This window comes from Ceratina calcarata, unplaced genomic scaffold (assembly GCF_001652005.2).
Source record: "Ceratina calcarata isolate Rehan_Ccalc_2016 unplaced genomic scaffold, ASM165200v1 scaffold61, whole genome shotgun sequence".
Lineage (NCBI taxonomy): Eukaryota > Metazoa > Arthropoda > Insecta > Hymenoptera > Apidae > Ceratina > Ceratina calcarata.
Window position 1 is genome coordinate 209,321 of NW_017177343.1, and position 21,233 is coordinate 230,553.

Consider the following 21,233-nt stretch of genomic DNA (forward strand, 5'->3'; position numbering starts at 1 on the left):
GTATTATGTATAATATTCTGCAGTTCGCGCGAGTATTATCTTCCTTATGCTAGCATTACGTTGGAACTTTTATGCTGTCGTAGCTCGAGAATTTACTTCTTGTGTTAAAAAATGATAGCGAGATATGTACATTTGTACAATGCGTAAAATGAATTACAAGATTATTGATTTGATGAATGATCCGAAGGGACGCAGTAGCAATCGTAAGAGGAACATCGAGCGGGCGAAAGCGCATCTTAGAGACGGGCGTCTCTTCCCTCGTATCGAAGTTTATTTAGCCTGGGTTTACGGCTCACTCTGGATTCACTTAAGCTCGAATCGCCGCAGGAATCGTAGCGATGTCGTCCCATGCGATTCGGAAATTTGGAACTGTTCCAAGCGACCTTTGAATAGTCTCCGAACGCCCGGCGCGGGGTGAGGAGGCATGCTAGCGATCGGAGGCTGACTCGCGGAAAAATTTACGACGACAATAAACTTCATCCGCATGGGGAGCAGGATTATAAAAAAAATGAAGAAAGAAAGAACAAAAAGTAAAAAGAAAAAAAGAAAACACGAAGAAGACGAAGAAGAAGACGAGAGGTAAAACCGGTGAACCGCGCGGGGCGAAGGCGCTGAACAATTATCCGAAGATTGTTCTGTTCGCGAACAACGTTTTTAAGATGAAGACAATACTCGAGGCCTAGGAGTATTAGTAACTGGCGGTTAATAAATTACGCGATTGTCAAGGCTGTGAGTTCATCGACATAACGACTTTCAGCATTTCAATGTAATAGACAAATACGTTTAAACTTCGACCGAGTAATGGTAGGAATGGAAAATTTTGTTACTATCATTAAGAAAGTGGTAAACGTAGGTCAGCAAAATACGAGTGTTTGCAGTTGAATGATTTATTTGTAGGAAACAATTATATGAAATTTATTTATGCGCATGGCTCCAATTCTTCTAAGCAACTAGTTCGTAGATGTTTATGGATGATCGGGAATAAATTATTTGATCGCACGTAAAGAGTGGATTATTATTTAACTATGATACTTCTTGCGGTGTTTGTTAAAGTTAAATCAGGCTGCTGGGGGAATATAATCTTTGAGTCCAAAGACAGTTTTAGATGGCAATAAAACTTAGAACAGTTTAATGTGAATTCTATCTATAATTAGATTAAAATTTTATTGCTCATATAAATAGGTAGTCACTAATTTTGCTTATTAGCTACCACTTCGGAGACACGTATTCATAAATCGGTGAATTTTACGTACAAACTCGTACATACATTTTCTACTCGTGAAGCCGGGCATAGACATCCAAGTCAGTGATTACGAACAAAGCGACCGAAAGACATGTCATATTTGTGCACGATGGATTCTAAGCTTTCGGATGAGACCATGAAAAATATCAATTTTTCCTGGAGGACGAAGATGGGGGACATTGAAATGAAAGTCGAAACGAAAGTCCTCAGACCCCTACCTCTATTGGACGAGGAAAAAACACACAAAAAAAATGGGGATAATAGTAAAAAAATGGAAAACAATCCCGCGCTGCTCGATTTTCGATTCTTCGTTTCAGCGAATGGCAGACACAATAGCAGGCTTCCTACCCCTGCTGGATGGGGGTGGAGAGGGTGGCTTGGCAAATATTTCCGAACGTGGCGGTGCGTGGCCGGCGCATCTGTTGCACACACACGCGTGCCAATTTCCGATTCCTGCGTAGAAATTAGCGACACGTACGAAGTGACCCTCGAGCTTCGACCCTATGGACCGTTCGGAGGGGTGTTTAAAGGGTCGCACGGGATAATTAACGCGTTCCGTACCACGCGAAATTTGCAACTTCCGGCTTAAATTCTTAAAAATAGATAAAAAATCAGGCACATCATACTTTTTCATTCCGCAATCCTTTGGATTCGTACAAATTGTAATACTTCGATATCATGGCTTTCAATGTTTCGTATATTGATGGAATTATCTTTTATAATTTTTTAAATCATGATTTCATAATCTATTTCTACTTTAATATCCGTTATGGTGAATTGAAAAAAGATTCTATTAGGCATTTTTCAATTTCAAAGAATGATCGTATCTCCATCTATGAAACAAATAACAATAGGTACTTTTATATAGAAATATTTGTTTCTATTCTTCAGTTAATTGTTATTCAAAAATATGGGAAAACAGTCTGAGTTAAATAAACGTAACAAGTCCAGGCAAGGGAGCGTAAGAACGATCGTCATTTGAAAAGAGACAAATGCAGAAATTGTTTGCAACAGTTAAATCAAGCAAATGTTATCGTCGTGCATATCCGACGTCGTGGTCATTAGCTGTCATTCGTTTAACGAAAATGTACACAAGGCTTCCCCCGACAGCCAGTGTCACGGAGAATTTTCTTCTTTTCACTCCCCGTGCGGCTAAACAGAAATTCTCGGAAACGCTCATTAAGACTCTCACGAGACTCGCATTTCGCGATGCGTGTATCCCGATATTTTTAGAGTGTGGGTGAATCACTGTTTGGCGGGAGAGAGCTCCACGGGCTGAGGCAGTTAAACCGCCGATTTCAGAAATAATAACGGCTGCAGAAATTAATAACCCGTCTCACGTTGTATCGCAACGGCCAAACCGATGAATAATCGAATTCTCTTTTGTTCCGAACCAAGTTCTACCTGTTTTCAAATAACAATGGCTACAATTTGCTGATATGTATTGTATTTTAGTCTGATTGATACTATATTGATTACATTTATAATTCTTCTTCTAGGCTAACTAATTTAATTTAATACCAAACGTACTATACACTATACTAAATAAAAAGATAAGAAAATTCGTTTCGTTATATTGTTAAACTTTTGATTATTATTTAAGCTAGTACCGAACTTAATTGCCAACACTAACGCACTCGAATATAAAAAATATAAATATAGCACATTAATATACGAAAACTGTCGGTAGGTTTAGTTTGTGAAATATTTGTTGTAGCCATCATTTACTGTCTATTTATTTAGGTCGATACGAGTATGACTAACAAATGTATATACATTCTAAACTTTCCGCGTTCACCGTGATATTTATAATAAAAGTTCGCGATCGAGTAGCATCGCGACACGATGCAACACTTTGGCAAGCGCTAGCATATTAGTATGAGTAATGGCAATGATTTGAATAACCGATGCGTTTCGCAAGTAAAAGTTAAAAAGGTTTACACATATAAATTGTCTGAACACCTGTCACGCGTGAAACTTCCTTCGCGGATACGGGCAACCCCCGTGAAACCGACCCCCGTTTTTCTTGCCCGCGTTCGTGAACGGGTTCGAACGTCGCCGTTCGACACTCGTTACGCCCGTTCGTAACGCGTTTTAATAAGGCGACGCGGGACGAACGGCAAATATACACGCGGCACGGTGCACCTGCGCTCGATTGTAGTCGTAGTCACCACTTAAGCGGTTAGCGTTGCCTGCCGGCAGCTCGTAAAACGGGTGAACCCCGGAGGTCTAGACCAGCCCTGGACTAGACCAACGAGACGACGACGCATCCGAAATAACCCTCTATATTCTATTTCGAGGCCGACATGCCGCGCGATACAGTTTCTCGTGTCAGTGGAATACGGCAATGATTCCTCCGCTGGCCCGTTTTCATCCATAGCGACCATTGTATATGCGTCAATTAATTTTCCCCGTTCTACAACTTTTCCAAATCGTACGGACTGTTTACGACGATCATCATTGCGGGACAATCGTAATTTCACCGTTTTACGAGTATCCCGCGGCACGGGTAAGTTTAAACTCGAACGGCTTCGGTCTTGCAAAATCAAAACTACGGCTCCAAGTTAATTTCAACTTCTAATTGAATATTAAATTATGAAGTAGCGGGAATCTACGTTTCTTATTATGGATAAATCTGTCATGTAATCTCCTTAACCTTCGTTACGTCCACAACTGATATTGTGACTGTCATACAATTTCAACTAAGTGTATGAAATTGCCAATAGTATTAGAAATTATTTTGATTACATGCAGTTCCTTAAAGTTCCTTTCATATTAATCTGATTCTCCGACACCGCGATCATCGCCTGGCTCCGTCGCTCGCGAACATCCAATAAGTAGCCGCGCGGTTGCTCTTCTCGCCGGCGTCAGAGCACGCGTGACTCACGTCTCCGCGACGTCTCCTCGGCCTCGACAAGTGTCGCCGCCACTCGGGGATCTCGGGAACCGAGTACCTAGGGGGATCCCCCTTCCACTGGTCGCACCGCGATCACTGGAGGGGGTCGGAAGCGGTCGGGGAAGGGAGCCGCAGGGGAAACGAGTCATGGCAAAACTTTTGTCCATTCACGGTCGACACGCTCCTAATTGGGAGTACGCTTCGTGGTCTCGTTCCACGCGCACGGCCTGCTCCGTGGAAACACGACTGGACGCGGCTGTCTCTCCTCTCCGAATTTTCTGTCGCTCGAACGCCTCGCATCCTCCCCGCGGACAACTAATAATTGGCGTCCAAGCGATTTTTTCAAGGGCCACTCGGTCGGAATCACGACTCGCGCAAGCGAGCAACGGGAAGATGGAATGGGGGAAACGCGGGGGGGAGGGAGGTACGGTTTCGTTAAAAATCGGCAAACGTCCGACGTGACCTCGCTTTCGGCTGCCGACGTAAATCAACCCTCGCAAGACGGGCGGTATTTTCGCTTGACTGACGAACGACCGACGAGGAATTTCTTAACGACCGCGTCGATTTCGGAATCGTCGCTGAATCGACTCTGCACCAATTTCCAACCTACGCGGTCTCCAGTTTCGTAGACCGTCGAGAAATACGCGACGTCTGATTTAACAACGAATTTGGAAAATGTCCTACGAGGCGAGGTGAGTGATCGATAGAAATGTCGATCGACAAGATCGGTAATCGGACGTGACCGAATACGGTAACCGTAACGAGCTGCAGTTTCGCTTTGTTTGGCTCTGGAGCGAACAAAAAGTTACGTTTACTCCACTGCATGCAGCGTGTATACTGTACAATGCGAGAAGTATCGAATTAAATTCAATTCTGTCAGATTAGATGTACAATAACTCTTCTCCCTAATGAGTGTGTGCTAATTTATGGAAAACCTAAATTCCTTTCAATTGTAAATGATAATGAACAATCATTCATTCGTTGTGTACGGGGTAATAATACGATGTTTTATGAATTGTAAAATAATATCCTTTGTACATTGTGTATAAAATAATGTCTTCGCCTTTTAAATTTCATTTCGTTTCATGTAACTCCACGTGAAATTAATACCATCTGAGTACGTTATTCGAGGTACAAAAGTAACTTCGCAAAAACTGGACATAATATCGAACCTTCAAAAACAATTCTGCTATAACTCGCGTGAAATTGCTATCGCATACGATTTCGTTCAACTATCCATAAAATGTGTTCACGAAATATCACTCACCTATATCTACTTCTCGCGCGCGAACGTTTTATAAATCATGCATCTGTCACTGAAGGAAGCCCGTCACTGTTCTAAGAAACTGAATATTGTCTGACTCACTCGGTTGATCGACGCGGGATGATTCGAAGCAAAAAATTTGTTCCGATCCTCGCGCGTGCCTCGTCGATCCGACGACGGGTACCTGGTCCAGGACACGCGAAACCGAGACATTCCCTGGCCATGGTTTTAATCACGAGCGATGTTGCGCCGCGCCGAAGCGGCTCGGCTTTCGGCGTTTTCACTTTCCTCCGAAACGTGTCAGCAGGTTATGCCGCTTCATCGATCCTCTCACTACGACCTTTCTGCATCGCGTCTATCGCGATTACGTCCGAACGAATTAAGCCGGGAACGGGGACGTGACGACAAGCCGGCTTGCCAATAATCGTCCCCGCGTTTCACAAACTCGTCGACGAAATTATTTTCAGGAATCCGGACAGTAAACCTCGAGGAGCAAATGATATGGTCTAAGCCTGAACGAATGGAAACCAGTCGCGATGCATTTGCCACTTTTTGGACGTTCCGATTCGAGCGTTCCGGTGTCATTAACCCATAGCCTAATCAACACACATTATTATGAAACTATGCGGCGTTAACGGTCTCGACCCGGTCAGCTCATAATCTCGTGCCGGTACACGGGACCAGTTCGCGGGTTATTAAACGGTCGTATTTTATCGAGAGTCTGTAGTCGACCGGCAACAAACGCCAGCTAAAATCGCCTCGTGTTTAACGTCAACTTTTGTGAAACACTGTTCTCAAAACATATTCTGATTTACATCATAGCAATTAGCTGCGATTTCAATGAACACATTTGTACGACTGCTATCTCGGAATATGATTTCGATACTTCTATTTCGAGTTTAGTATGCTATCATATTTTAATTATAAGTAAATTATTTATGGTTATCAACGATAGTAGAGCGTACATGTTTTGCTTTTATACGAGTGATAGCTGGTTAATTAATCTGAAGACTTGTAAATAATTATGCTGACGATGAAGTTCGATATTTATAAATAGTTTTCTATCCATGTATAGGGAAACATGAAATCTGATAATTCGATTAATCGTGGAAAGAAGCTCCCACGTTTCATATGAAATATAGAGTTTCAGGAAACAGTAGTAGAGAGACGTGCAAAGCTGTCAAGTTTAGATCGCACCTATCATGACTAGTTCGCAGGGTAAATAAATAGCTGCACTTCTACGCCTGTAGTAAAAGAAATTCCCCAGAAAACGGGTTTTGCCATAAATGCGTTTAACAGTTCTTCGAAAGAAAATCACTGGTAACGATAACTGTGGAACGAACGCGGCACTGAGTAACTGGCATTTCGTTAATTTGGCTGATAACGCTGCGGCATTTCAATCGTTTAGAAAATACCAGCCTTGTCTCGTCAAAGATATGCAAAATTTAACAAAGCCTACACAAATATCTATTATGTAATTCGATGTAATATTGAAACTACGATGTGTTTTCGTATTGGCTTATTTAAGTAAATCATCTTCGCCTTCGAGTAATAAAGACACTTTTACTATGTCAAAATGGAATTTTTTTGTACTCTCTTCAACCGAGGGACACTGGAATATAACCGTTGTTTATTTATCTTTAAACAATCCTGACTTTATCTTTATCTCCAAATTCGCAAAACTTGACCGACGTATGAAATTACTACTAACCGTTTGCCACACGTTTCATGATACGAATAGAATCAAGACTTTTCTCCAAATTTAGTTATTCCACAAAACAGGTGATTAATTTTCTCCGAAACTACTCACGAAGACGTACGTTTCTCGAACGAATCTCGATCTTTTCACTGATAAACCGTCAAAAGCAAATTGCACAAGAAAACGTTTTCTTATCAAACTGGCACTTTCCAAATCTCTACACATGGAACAACGAACGAATTTCTTTCTAGCTACGCATGTTCACGCACAAAGGAAATTGAGCCGTCAACCACTGTATGTGGGCCACTACGCCACAAGTCGGTCAAGCCATCCCCTAAATCGCTGAACTATCCTCCAAACAGCAAGTGTCGGGGAAACTTCGCCACCCTCGCACCCTCATTGAAACTCGGGGTCGGCCAAGTGGTTGGGAACCTGACCAGCAATTACCAGCCAAAAGACACACGAAACATGGTTAAATCTGTTGCGAGATCGTGGATATTCGTCACTGTAGAAGCAATTTTGTAATATTTCTCATCGAACGATTTAGCTCACTGATCATCGCACGAGACTGTCAACTCGGCCGACATGGGCCGCGAGTTTCGAGAAAAATTTCGAGCTACGTACACTTCACGTATCCAAGACAGACCCGGATCAATTGAAATTCTAACGTCCAGGGTCGAGGACAAACGATCGCGGACACTTCGAGCTCCGAGTCACCAGTCACAATCTATCGGTCTCCGTGCTCCACCGGGCCCGGAAGCTACAAGTGTCCGCGGTAACTGCGGGGACTGCGGAGCGAGAAACGGCGTTTCCCTCCGGTGGGTAGGATCGGCTCGAGCGAACACGTTCACGAGGGTGCAGAGGGTCGCGGAATATCAGTTTCCCGACACTGGCGTTGCACACGGACGCGGCACACACCCACCCACGCACGCACGTACGAGCAGAGGGAGAGAATCGGTATCACACACGAATAATCACGCGCGTAGATCACTTACCTGTTGCCAGAATTGGGCGAGCAGGTATATGCGCTCCTTCTTGAACAGCCAGTCCATGGACTGCATGGCCTGAATGTCCAGCGCGTTGGCCTCCGCAGAGGCCTGCATGCTGGCCAGTGCCGGCGTGTTCAGGCTCGCTAGAACGGGCTGCTGGAGCACGGACGCGTTGCTGCTGGCTAGCAGATTCGCGTGGTACACGGACGGTGCATCCTCCGAACCGGCAGTAGCCAGTAGCTGGGCCCCGATCGGCGCTGAAGGCCCCTGGAGGCCCAGTGACGAAGCCACTTTGACGGCTTCGAGCTTCTCCGCCGGGCCCAAAACTGTTCCCCTTGGTTTCCCGGCGCCGCCGACGCCTCCTGGGGCGCACGCCTCGGCCGGCGGGCCCGTCGCTACCGTCTCTTCCTGTTCCTTAGTCCCGGACACTGTCCCGGAACACACTGGACCCGTCACACCACACACTGGTCCCACGGTCACACGTAATCGCACGATGTCCTCCCCGAGTTCACCAAAGTCATCGACGTACGCTCCTGGCTCGTGACACCAGGTGTTCGGGCCTCGTTCAAAAACGGTCGTCAGGCTGCCCGCCGTGATACTCGCGGCGGCATCGCACCCACACTCGCGGCAGAAAAACCGACGGACGCACTACACGCGGTCACACTTCACTGGCTCCGGTTTTCCCTCGCCTCGCCTCGTCTCGTCACGGCTGACCTCAGGAAGAGAGTACGAGACCCGTCCTAGCAGGCTCCTAACCTGAAACTAAGAGCTACCGAACGACCGATGCGATGTCTGGAGGAGGCGCACGACATGGTGGGGGGAATGGGCGGTGTTTAATCGCGGTGGTGGGGGCCGACCGGCCCACCGGTCGACGAATCCTACACCGCCCGATCTCCCCACCGGTCAAAGCGGCTTTAGCGTTCAGAGGAGAGCGTCGCCGCGGTGGGGATAAGCTGCGCGGAGAAGGGAGACGCCGCGGAAAGGACCGGAGGCTGGCTAGGTGGTCCCTACCGGAGCGGATCTCATATTTTCAGCTCCCCGACCGCCCTTTTCTCCAACCCCTGCCGATCGTCGGTTCCCTTCTTCTTTCCTTCCTCTTTTTCTCCCGGTGTCTCCCTCCTCTCTGTATCTATGTTTCTTATTTTCGCCCCCTCACCCTCGTGCCCCGTCCCACGCGGCACGGTCCCCCTCGTCCCCCTTGCCCCTGCCCCCTCGCCGTCCCGGTCCCCTTCAGCCTCCATCGTCTCTCACCCTTCGACTGCCCCAACGCCCGCCCCGCAGACAGTAACCCTTCGATTGCTCGTTGGTGACTGAGCGTTGCCTTTGTTACGAGCACCGTTACGATTTTCAGACGTTCGGACGAGAAGAACGAGGTGCAATGGAGTTTTCAAGGGGTTACTGACGCCCGTGAGCGCCGGGCCTTTCCGGAAGCGCAGCCTTGCCACCGACGCGGCACTCTCCTTCTTTTTCGACCCCTTCACCACGAGATATCACGTCTCCGTTGCTTTACGATAATGCTTACCAATTGACATGATATCATAGTCAATTGCTCTAACGCAAAAAACTTACTCCTGTTAGGAAATTTAAAAGAAATGTACCAACTCGGTTTCGAGTATTGAACATATGGAAGATCTATTTTTCATTTTGATTGACAATTAGTTCCATCAGATATTTCTGAATAAAGTATTGAAATGGTAATTCGTACTTATAAATACGAATCACAGAAGTGTTTAATTAATTTTTGCTAGCTGATTGTCGAATAAGAATCTCACGGCTAATTTTTACGGAGACTGCGACGCAGTGAAGGAGCCAAGCATTTATACTTGTGTTCCCCCTCGCGTTTCTGGAGTCGAATGCAACTTTGGAGATAATAACACTCGTCGGAAATAAAGGTACGCGATTAAAGACGGAGAAATTACGTGTCCCGCTCAAGTACTCAATTTGCATTATTTATGTATCGTAAATACGGAAATGGGGTGAAAGTACACACGGGCGACAACCTACCTCTCGCGAGAATCGACTCCTCCCGAGTACCGAGCGAATCGCCCACGGTTTTTTTTAACTCTCAAAACAGAATCACACACTTGTCAGGATTGAAATTAATCTGACAATCTTCTGAAACACTTCTTATAAATATGACAGTTCATGTCTTTCGTCACTATTGTAAGTGCAATTAATATTGAAGAAAAACTATCGCAGCATACTAACTTTAACACCTAAATGATCCTTTCAATAAAAGCGCTGGAGTTCGTCATTGAAACGAAATGATAGAACGAAAAGTGTACACGTATTGTTAAGACACGGTTCAAAATTTCCAGATGTTACAAGTGTTATGGATTCGTGAAGGGTCGTGAAACAATATGGAAAATCAAGTTGGAGTGCGATGGCAGTAGTAATGTTTGAAGTTTGCCGTCGAGCAGCGACAGTGGTAGGTACCTATAGTACGTTTCGAACTTGAAGTAAATAAAGTGGGAACTGTATTATAGTCGCCGGAAGGAAAGTACCCTAACCCGGGATGGGACAATGCCACTTTTCAAGAATTTAATTAGCACATTCTAATCCTCGTAAATGCCTCCAGCTGTTAAAAATTCCCTGAAATCCAGAGTCGATTCGAAAATACGTCAACCATCATAAAAGAGATTTGAGACTACACCAAACGGTTCTGACACTTTTTTTTCGAGACGGTAACAATTATATTTAAAATGAACGATTTTCACATTACAATCATCGTCAGACTCTAGGAATGAGCGACGAGATTATTGAATAGGAAGAAGATTTAAAGAAAATCGAAAGAAGGTTCCTCGAATTATCGTCGTTCCCTCGATTGTCGTAAAGCATGAAAGACGCGCCGCTTCCGGCGAACGCGTTAATCCGCGTTACCGTGTTAAGCACACTTCGTGACAGCCGAGTTAACCGGCATCGGGGTCCTGGATAATGCAACTTTAATTTCCGCGGTGTTCGTCGCCGTTTACACGAATTAATCATCGCCGGTGGATGATAGTCGCTGTTGACGCGGAAACGAAAACAACTGTAACTCGATTCACACCACCAACGCAGCGTACTTGTTGCTGTGTCTCGCCACTGATCGACTCAACGCGTTGTTTAGAAAATTACTACGGCCGAGTATTTTTACTTCCAACGAGAAATCCACTTCGAAACCGATTTCCGAATAGACCTCGTAATTTAATCCAGAAAGGAAGAGATTGAAATAAACTTGACGAGATGTTAAAAATTCTAGGCTCAGTGCCTGGGAATTGAGGGTTTAGCGAAGAGAAAATGATTACGATCTCTCACTCGCCGTTGGTATATTTTAATGAAAATAGTTGTTCCATTAACGAGAAAAGTATGTTAATTAATGTCGTGGAAAGAGTGAAATAATCAAGCATGCATGGAACGGTTGTGTCTGGAAATGGAAAAACTGTTCGAAATGCAACTTCGTCTAGAAAAAATTATTTTACCTCTTGGTCTTATCACATGGTAATAGAAATGTCAACATCGATTCATATTATAATCAACTTAATAAATATGCATATGAAATTTCATCGATCGCGGAACGTTTTCTGCACTATTTTCAAATTGTCCCCGTTTCCGTCTAAAAACGTTCAGTGCACTGAATTTTAACCAACACGAGGATCAAAGGCAATCATCGAAAGTACAAAGCGTTTAATATCCCATATGAGAGAGTTGAAAGGTGAAGCGGTCGATTTCGAGGGACAGCATAGGGAGAAATTTTACACGACGAGTATGTAGAAGTATCAAGTAAGTATACGTGCGCCTTGTGTTCGGAGTAGAGAGAGCCTCGGCATCGGCGAAACGCGACGCGAAAATTCGTCGCAGCCGCCCACGAAAATACTACGCGGCTGTTGGCTTGTCACCGCGTGCTTTACGATCACCCGATATAACGCGGGGATTAGTTTGTCAACGCGGGCCGACCGGCGAGGCGTGCGCGTACACGCGCGGCGTGTATTCGCCATCACGCGTCTTCGCCGGGTTGCATTGTTGCCGGGAATTTTGTAACAATCCCCGCGTCGATGAACCGTTACGTCTTGGAATGAAGAGAACCGAGATTCATTCGGTAACCGAGCGAGTAAACACCAAAGAGAATCGTAAAAGAAGTTTTGCGACTGAGAACTTTTGAAATTATTTGACAATCATACGACAGAGCGCGTATAATTTTAAATTAGGAACGAGATGAAAACGTTTTACACGTCAACTGACAGAAATACTTTCATCGGTGTGTTCGATGTTTAGGAAATATTTTACCTTTTCATAAGCCGAGACACTGTCGAACAGTATTTATCGACGCTCCTCGAAGAACCATGATAACGATCTTTGCACATTGACGATGTCATCGTTTCCATACTACATTCTCCAATTACATATCTTCCAGCGGATAACGTATTTAATCAACCGTCCACGTAGGTGAGTGCGCGGGAAAATCACCGAGCCCAGCCCACCGAGCACTCAACAACCCTTCCTTACACCCCTTTATCATCAACCACCTTAACAAACCTAAACACCTACCACTCACGAGCCATCGCCCTTAACATCATCATCATCCACTGTTGGAAACGTACGAGCCTCTTGATTTACGTGACGTGAAAAAAATTCGTTTACACTTGGCGCGAGCTCCAGGTGTCCCGCGGATTGGGGTGGTCGGCTCGCGAGTAAAAAGAAAGACGGAGCCATGGAAATGGCGATGGTGACGGGTTCGCCGGTGGAATTTCGCTGGTCGCAGCAACGGGACTCGTTTTCTCCGAGCGGTCGCACGCTACTCAATATACCCCGGCGACGATAAACGGCAGCCCCTGTATCCCCTCGCATCGCGACACCCGTTCGGGAAGCAACGCGACGCTGTTCGAGAGCGATTGTAACAATATCTTTCGACCAGCGAAGGATGCGCGCTGCGCAGCTAAGTTCAAGAGCCGCATTCAGGGACATCGCAGGACCGCGGATCTTTTTTCACGCTGGATAAGACGAAAGAATGATATAGACACGCGGGGTTGCTGCACGCGTAACAAGGTTTCCGTTGTGGGATCTTTTCGACTCGTCAGAAGAAAGCAGATTCGCCTGTTGAAGATCATAACACTTCGATGTGAATTGTAATCCATGAAGAACTTCGAAGAAATTTGGTAATCTTGAGGAGTAGATTTTGTTAAAAAAACTCTGAACCATTTTAATTCAGCTCTGACTTTGAGACGATGTTAATAAATTCAATATAACAACGATGTCGATTAATCTTAAATTTTCAGATGTCATGTGTCTAACGAACATTCCAAGTCCACTGTTCTGGAAATTATTTTGAAGAAACGATACTATACGAAATTTAAGAGCTTGCCTTTTTAGGCAAATCTGTTCAACGAATTACTTTGAGAAGACATCTCGAAAAATTTCGTATTTTGGATAAAGTACCACTTATAACATTGACAATATACACTTTTTTTGCACAAGTTCCATCTGGAACGTTGTAAGTGACTCGACGAATGACACTGGTATACACGAATCTTCTTCCAGCTACGAATTTCCAATCTCGAAAAATGTCAAAACAGTTTTTCAGATCATAAAACCAACATCGTATTCAATTAAAAATCATTTTCAAATATAACGCGCTTTTCCCTCTAATCGAAACGTTTCACCCACTAATTAAAAATTGTCCAACTGTCACGACGAAATTTCTATTTCCAGAAATGTATATCTCAACACGGAGATCAATCTAGACGATCGCACCAGTTAAAACTCGTAAAAAGGAATTCGTGAACGAAATCACTCGAACAAGAATTTTTCTATCAACGAACGACACCAGAGACTGGACTTGGAAGAAAACGACAGAACGAACGAGGTGTGCTATTTTCAGGTACAATTGCTGGTTCGCACTTTCTTGGGACTTGTAATCAGTTCTCGGCCGTAGTTTGATGCCCGTCGAGAAACGCCGGCTAGATTCTAGCAGTCAGCTAGGTGCTATCACTCGGTTCTCGGGTTCTCCGTGTTCCTTTTTCTCTCTCGCGGTCCGAGTTGGTTGACCGGTCGAGATAGAGCCGACCGCGCGACGATCAGGAATCCGTCAGATGGTCACGTTCGAGCCGGTCGCGTTTCGGTTTTCAGATAATCCGGATGCAAGGCTGCACGTGCGTGCGCGTGAACTCGACGAGGATGCCCCGCGGACTGCGGAACGGGATCAAAGGGCTACCAATGATTCTCCAATTGCCTCCCGCGGAAGAAAACAGGCGAACCCGAAATAAATTCGATTCTCTCCAGAAATTGCGAGGGGGAAACACAGTCACAACACAATAACGATGCACAAATAATCACCTGTTCACTCTCAGCGATCTGTTCGTTGCATGCGAAACTCGCGATCGCGGCTAACAAGGGGTGGGGAAGCTGTCCGAACCCTCGGTTAACTTAGTACACGCACTGTACGCGGCTCCAGTGCGTGCACGTAGATCCTACTGGGCCTGTGTTCTGGCCGAGACTAACTCGAACGCTCGGCTCCTGCAGCCCTCGCAGTCATCCCTCCAGCCACGCACTTTTCCACCCCGGCGAAACTATTGTCCCCGTACACATCGCTCGTAGACTTGCACCGATCGTCAAGACCGCTCGTTTTTCGCGGTGACGAGCGTATACGTTGGACGAACCGTCATCGAGCTCGACCATCGACAACGTGTCGCATCGCGACGCGCCAAAGTAAGCGTCTTAAGTGGCTTGCCAGACTGTCGGGCTTGGACAAAAGTTACTCGGCACGGCGCCAAGGGACGTCCGTCGCGCATACTGTACGGTGGCGCCGCGGCGCGGTCTCACGATTAAACGCGCCGCAGGAACGCAAGGGTGGTCACCCCCACTGCTGATCGACACCCCTTCCAGCGCCGGCCACGAGGATACGATGCGCTGTATCAGGTATCGGAAATATTGGTGACTTCAACGGCCCTGATCGGAAAGAAGGGTTGCGCTCGTTCGGGCTTCTACTATAAACGAGCTCACCGCCTGCGTGGATAGACTGATCTGATTTGTCGCGTTGTTTTCACTTTTGACAGGGAACGGGTAGGACACCGCGGAGGAGTGGATTAGAATTACGGAAGTTTGAGGATGCTACGTGCCGGTTGAAGCGAGGACGATTTTAACCCTTCGCTCGTAGATGATGCTGGGTCATTTCGACCCGCATTGTGTCACGTAGATTGATTTTTATCGTCCATGTGTAAACAATGGCATTTCCAAGGCGTCGCTATTTTAGAGTCTACACGTCGTACGCGATTTATAAAGCTTTATCGCTATGCACTTTTGATGCTCATGATACTTCTGCTTAAAAGGCATCAAATTTTTCGTGTTGAAAACATAGATCACTTACGCAAAATTATTCGTCATCCAAAATAACTGCTTTCGTGAAATAGGACTTTAAGAACAAGTAGACATAGTTCTTCATTATGGAATTTTTTTCACTCTGTCGAAGGTAGAACTTTTAGACAACTTAGGTAACTTATAAGGAATTTTCGTAGTACAATTTCTTGTTATTCTGTACCTCATCGGGGTAAACTTTCCATGGGATGAAAGTACTAGATCGGATCTTTTTATTTTGGAGATCTTTATGCATTTCCATTTGTCTTGAATGCCATTGAAGATCACATATACAATTCTGCCTGGATTATATGGTACTTATAAATTATGATCCGAAACGAATTCGAATTCCGCAACGCCATTTGCAGGATTATGGGAATAGTAATAACAATAATAATAACGTTAAATGTTATGATAACAGTAATCATTAATATCTGTAGATTACATCTCCTGCAAAATATATACTCATTTCCTTTATTTGCTTATAAACAAAATTAATTATTTTTCAGAAATTGCTAACCTTCGCTCGTAGATGATGCTGGGTCATTTCGACCCGCATTGTGTCACGTAGATTGATTTTTATCGTCCATGTGTAAACAATGGCATTTCCAAGGCGTCGCTATTTTAGAGTCTACACGTCGTACGCGATTTATAAAGCTTTATCGCTATGCACTTTTGATGCTCATGATACTTCTGCTTAAAAGGCATCAAATTTTTCGTGTTGAAAACATAGATCACTTACGCAAAATTATTCGTCATCCAAAATAACTGCTTTCGTGAAATAGGACTTTAAGAACAAGTAGACATAGTTCTTCATTATGGAATTTTTTTCACTCTGTCGAAGGTAGAACTTTTAGACAACTTAGGTAACTTATAAGGAATTTTCGTAGTACAATTTCTTGTTATTCTGTACCTCATCGGGGTAAACTTTCCATGGGATGAAAGTACTAGATCGGATCTTTTTATTTTGGAGATCTTTATGCATTTCCATTTGTCTTGAATGCCATTGAAGATCACATATACAATTCTGCCTGGATTATATGGTACTTATAAATTATGATCCGAAACGAATTCGAATTCCGCAACGCCATTTGCAGGATTATGGGAATAGTAATAACAATAATAATAACGTTAAATGTTATGATAACAGTAATCATTAATATCTGTAGATTACATCTCCTGCAAAATATATACTCATTTCCTTTATTTGCTTATAAACAAAATTAATTATTTTTCAGAAATTGCTATCTATTATATGTCCCCTGCTATAAATCGCATGTAATTATATTTTCCACGTTATTAAAGCAAAAACAATGAATTATTATTTTCCCAATAATGTATGAAGAATAATTGGATGGATATCTATTATTTGATATAATAATCGAAACTATTGAATTCAGAGGCACAGTGGAATAGACTATGATCGTCGATAAGATAGTTTCATTGTCATCAATTATAATTATACGTAATAGCGAAAGTATCCTTTTTTATTCAGTTAAAAATCCTCTATCTTGTTTACTATTTCTCGTGAAGAGAAATTTCTTACTCACAACACTATTCAACTCAACTCATTACATATCTTTAAATTATTAGATTGTCTGGCGAATTCGAATCGATTTCAGACGCACAGCAGCGATTGCGATCTCGCGATAGCCGCGAGTTTCAATGAATTCGAATGGTCGTAGTTTAGCGAGTACGTTAACGACAAAAAATAGTAGGGGCTGAAAACGAGTTCACGAGGGTGGCGGTGGGTGAGCGGAGCGGCGAGTGGGTCGATGGGTGGTTGGACGGTAACGGTGGTGGTGGCAGTTTAGCTTCTGGCTCCTTTTTCCGATCATATCGGGAGTCAAACCTCGGCGACAGGGTGGGAAAAGTGGTGCAGGAGCATGCGCCGGGAAAGGGTAAACTTAGGCGCAGGTTCTAACCCCCTCGTGATCTCCCACTCCGGCTGCTTTCACGACGATCACACGACCCGACGTTTTTTCTACCTTTATCTTTGCTCGCTTCGCCGTCTCAAAAACCTGTATAGGCACTTTCATAGCTTGTGCCGCAAAGATGTCAACGGGGGATGATGCTTTTTTCTCTCTGTGTTCGAGAGGTGACGCTCTCGTGGTTGTCGACATGGACTTGCGTCTCGATTTTTTTTATTGCGCTTTTTTATGTTTAAAATTTAATCGCTGTTACCTCGAACTAGTGAAATGGGAAAACTATTATTTGATGTACATTTCACATTTTATTATTTCATTTCATCGTATATAAATCATGAATTACGATTTCACGTAAAGGTAATAAATTTTAATTTGTATCAGTTATATTTCTGATATTGCTTTTTGAAAGAGTGTCAGACAATGTGTTCAACTTAATCAGAAGATATTTCGTAACGTCTTCTCTCAGAATTTTGATTGCAATTTGTTCGCGTTATTTAATTGTTTATTAGCAACATGAGCACGAATATCTGCTGATATACCCGAAACATCACAACTTCAAGGCTCGCGATCAACCAATTTCATTAATATAACGGATTAATCAAGTTTTGAGAAAGTGAACGTGAGACACGTTCCTACGACACGGTAAGTAGATAGAATAATACAATCATTTCTTTAAATATGTACATATGTTGTCAATATGATTAATAAAGTTTATATTCATATCATGTTGTTACGACACGTTCGCGACGTAAGAATATAAACGCACGAGAGTAAGGTGGAAAGGGATTAAAACGAAGTTTTAAGTTATGTTTGCCACTTGATGCCATTCGAATGCAATTCTTAGGATCTCACGAAATAAGATCCAAGTTCTTTGCGTTGCGTTGAGCATGGCCATCTGCTGTGCATTACTTTCCTCTGGAAGTACACAAAGAAACGTTTCCTCGGGTAATGCAAAGCCTTTAATGTCTGTAATGGCACACTTTCCGTGAGGCATTTACACTTGTCTGCTTATTAAAAAGTAAAAGGAAGTTGAAGGAGACGATATTCCGCGCGCCGAAGAAATTAGCGTGAGTCTTTGAGGATAAAAAAAGGAACAAGTTAAACAGAAGTTCTATAGTGCATCTGAGAAGTTGCCTTAATTTTAAATCTGTTACACTTTTTCCTGTTAGAAAGTTCTATCGGTTTTGAACAAAAAGATCTTAGTATTTATCCTTTACAAATATTTAATCGTAGCTTGTTTTCATTTAATCTTGAATTGTCACACTTATTTCCAGTATCATCCCACTAGTGGAACAGCTCAGCTATACTGAAGAGAAAAAATTGTAAATTGATTTGAAGATTTATAGAGTAAATTTCAATTCTTATAGAATTAGAATTCATCTGCCCTCACATCTCATGTTTGAAAAATCTAATTACTAAATAAAATTAATTAATTTACTAAAAAGATCATAAGTTTTCTAATTATTATTATTTTAAACTAAAAAATTTGCATAGTTATTGTTGAGATTATGATACTTTAAGAGAAAGAATTATTCTTTAATTGTTTACAATATACTTTAAAGGTAAGAAATGGGTAATCTTTTAATAAAAAATGAAATATTTGCCTTCAAAGTGCGAACTAACAAATGTCCTCATGCCATCTGGTTTTTATATAAATTCTAAACATTATCGTGTAGATTTTTCAGACAAGTAATCAACGTAAACGGCAACTCTGTCATTAAAATATCACAAAAACGAGAAAGTGAATAGCCAACGTAGAATTCGTGATTCCTCCCACTTGAACTCGAAAACGACCCTGAATGATCCCGTCTCGTTCTGTCCCGTCTGGAGAGCCACTCCCCGAACCGTCGAAACATCAGGCCGACAAAAGAGGATAAGAAAAGAGAAGGATACGCGAGGCACGATACACCTGACGAAACGGTGGACGGTGGTCTCCTCTGTGACTGCGTCCCGCAGCGTGACCCATTGTTTCCTGTCGTTCCGTCGAGACGGTGCCCGTAGTGCGTTTACTTTCGATCATATAATGAGTGGCAATGTAGGCCAGGAACGTCCACGGAATCATATTTCGCCGTACGAGGCGACACTCTACACCCAACCCAGGAGTCGTACAGAGAACAGACGATTAACGCGATAGCGTTCCGCGTTTCGCGGAATCCAAGGTAATCGTCGCGTAATAAAGAAATTGAAACGGCCGTGTCGAACTCTACGCCTCGTCGCCGCAGCAGACCTCTTTGTGACGATGTTCAAAAGATGAATGCTACCTCTTACTAAATTCATGTTTCGTCTTATACACGTGTACTTGACGATTCCTGCGATTTCTATGCCGTGTAAGAGGTAATTTGATAGCATAGATCATTTTTAAATTGATTGGTTAATGATTAATTATAAGTTTGCGGACTTTATGCATTTATAAGAAAACTGAATATGCAAAAAATACAAACAGAAGTAACGTAAAGAAATTATCGAGAGCAGAATGCACATTGGAATATTTAAATGTTAAAAAAAAACTGTTATTTAGAATATACTTTTTAAATTAATACTATAAATATTTCATTTTGTATAAAAATCCGCAATATACTAATTACATACGATATAAATGAGATGTATTTTATTTATTGTGGAACTTGAGTTGATTTTATTCAACTATAGATTTCTTTACTACAGTATTGTCTGTCTCGCACTTTTGATCGAACGAGATAGCTTTGGATACCTGGATCGCAATTTCACTCCCTCTTCATATTTCGTGGCCTTGGACAGGTATTGTTTATAACATTGACTTCCTGATCAATGCTGACTCGTATCTCGAGTATCTTCGATAGCGTTCAATATCGCTGCGTACGAGCTTGTTGAAATTCCGAACACATTTATTTAGTACGAATATAGGTGCGTGTACGCACGATGTAAACATATTGAGCGCAATTTCAACACGGAGCACGCAACACGATTCCTTCCTGAAACAAAATCGCGTAAATATTTTCGATTTACGCAATCGCACGGTCGATCTTCTCAAATCCAAATTTTTCCATCGATATGGAGGCGTCTTCCCATCGTACGGAATGTGGCTATCAGTTGATTTATGATTCTTTGTTCGTCAGTCTGTATAAAATTTTAATATTTGTATGACGAAATGAAGAGGAATGATATTTCTATTTTCTATACCAAGAGTTTAATCATCTCGGGAATGAATTTTGATTGATGTGTCTTGTTAACGAAAGAATGTCAATAAACTCCCGGATAAGACTGTTTTCCTCGGGATACAGAGAGGCACACACTCCCGAAGTGTAGGTTGTCGCGCGATAAGCAAAATTCAAGCTCGACCGTTGCCGTAACGTCGTCGCTGTTCTCAGGCCTGTTGTGCAACGCCGTAATCTCGCCTAATTGCCACTGCAAGAAGCAGTTCGCGATAGACATTTCAAAGGATTAATTAAGACGTTTCTTAAGGCACAGCTTTATTTCTGACATGTCAGTTAATGATGTGTCACAATAGGGATATGCCACTTTCCAATAATTTCTATTTCATCTACATGTACCGATTGTTACACGTCAATTGTGTTTAATTTAATGTAATACTAATTGTCATCTGCTACTTTTGATAAATCCAGATAAGATGGAAAATAATTTCATTCTTACTAGAATGCAATTTTATAATTTCACAATATAATTAATTTTATTCTATTATTAATCTCCAGGAGTTAGATGTCTATATCTGTTGGTTAATATTGTATAAATACATTTATACTTCGACATAATTTTTCTTAAACTGTACCTATAATACACATGTATGTATTTGAAAGATATCACATTTCAGATTTAATTTCTAACTGTACTATGGATCGGAAGTACATGAGGGCATTGAATTTATTGTTAATTTATTGAGACTATGTAACA

General features: G+C 42.9%; 1 protein-coding gene across 6 annotated transcripts in view; it reads right to left on the reverse strand.

Moving 5' to 3' along the window:
- Positions 1-14,692, reverse strand: part of cut (homeobox protein, cut) — a 137,267-nt gene extending 122,575 nt beyond the window's left edge. For 4 of the 6 annotated variants that reach the window (XM_018033054.2, XM_018033056.2, XM_018033055.2 and 1 more), the window contains exons 1-2: positions 14,401-14,692; positions 8,098-8,860 (exon numbers count right to left, since the gene is read on the reverse strand). In XM_018033054.2, the coding sequence (XP_017888543.1) occupies positions 8,098-8,205 (108 nt within the window). In that variant the 5' untranslated portion in view covers positions 8,206-8,860; positions 14,401-14,692. Of the gene's footprint in view, positions 1-8,097; positions 8,861-10,095; positions 14,321-14,400 lie in introns of those variants that run through there. The other 2 variants (XM_026817756.1, XM_018033053.2) reach the window with 2 other exon arrangements.
- Positions 14,693-21,233: the final 6,541 nt, after the last annotated feature.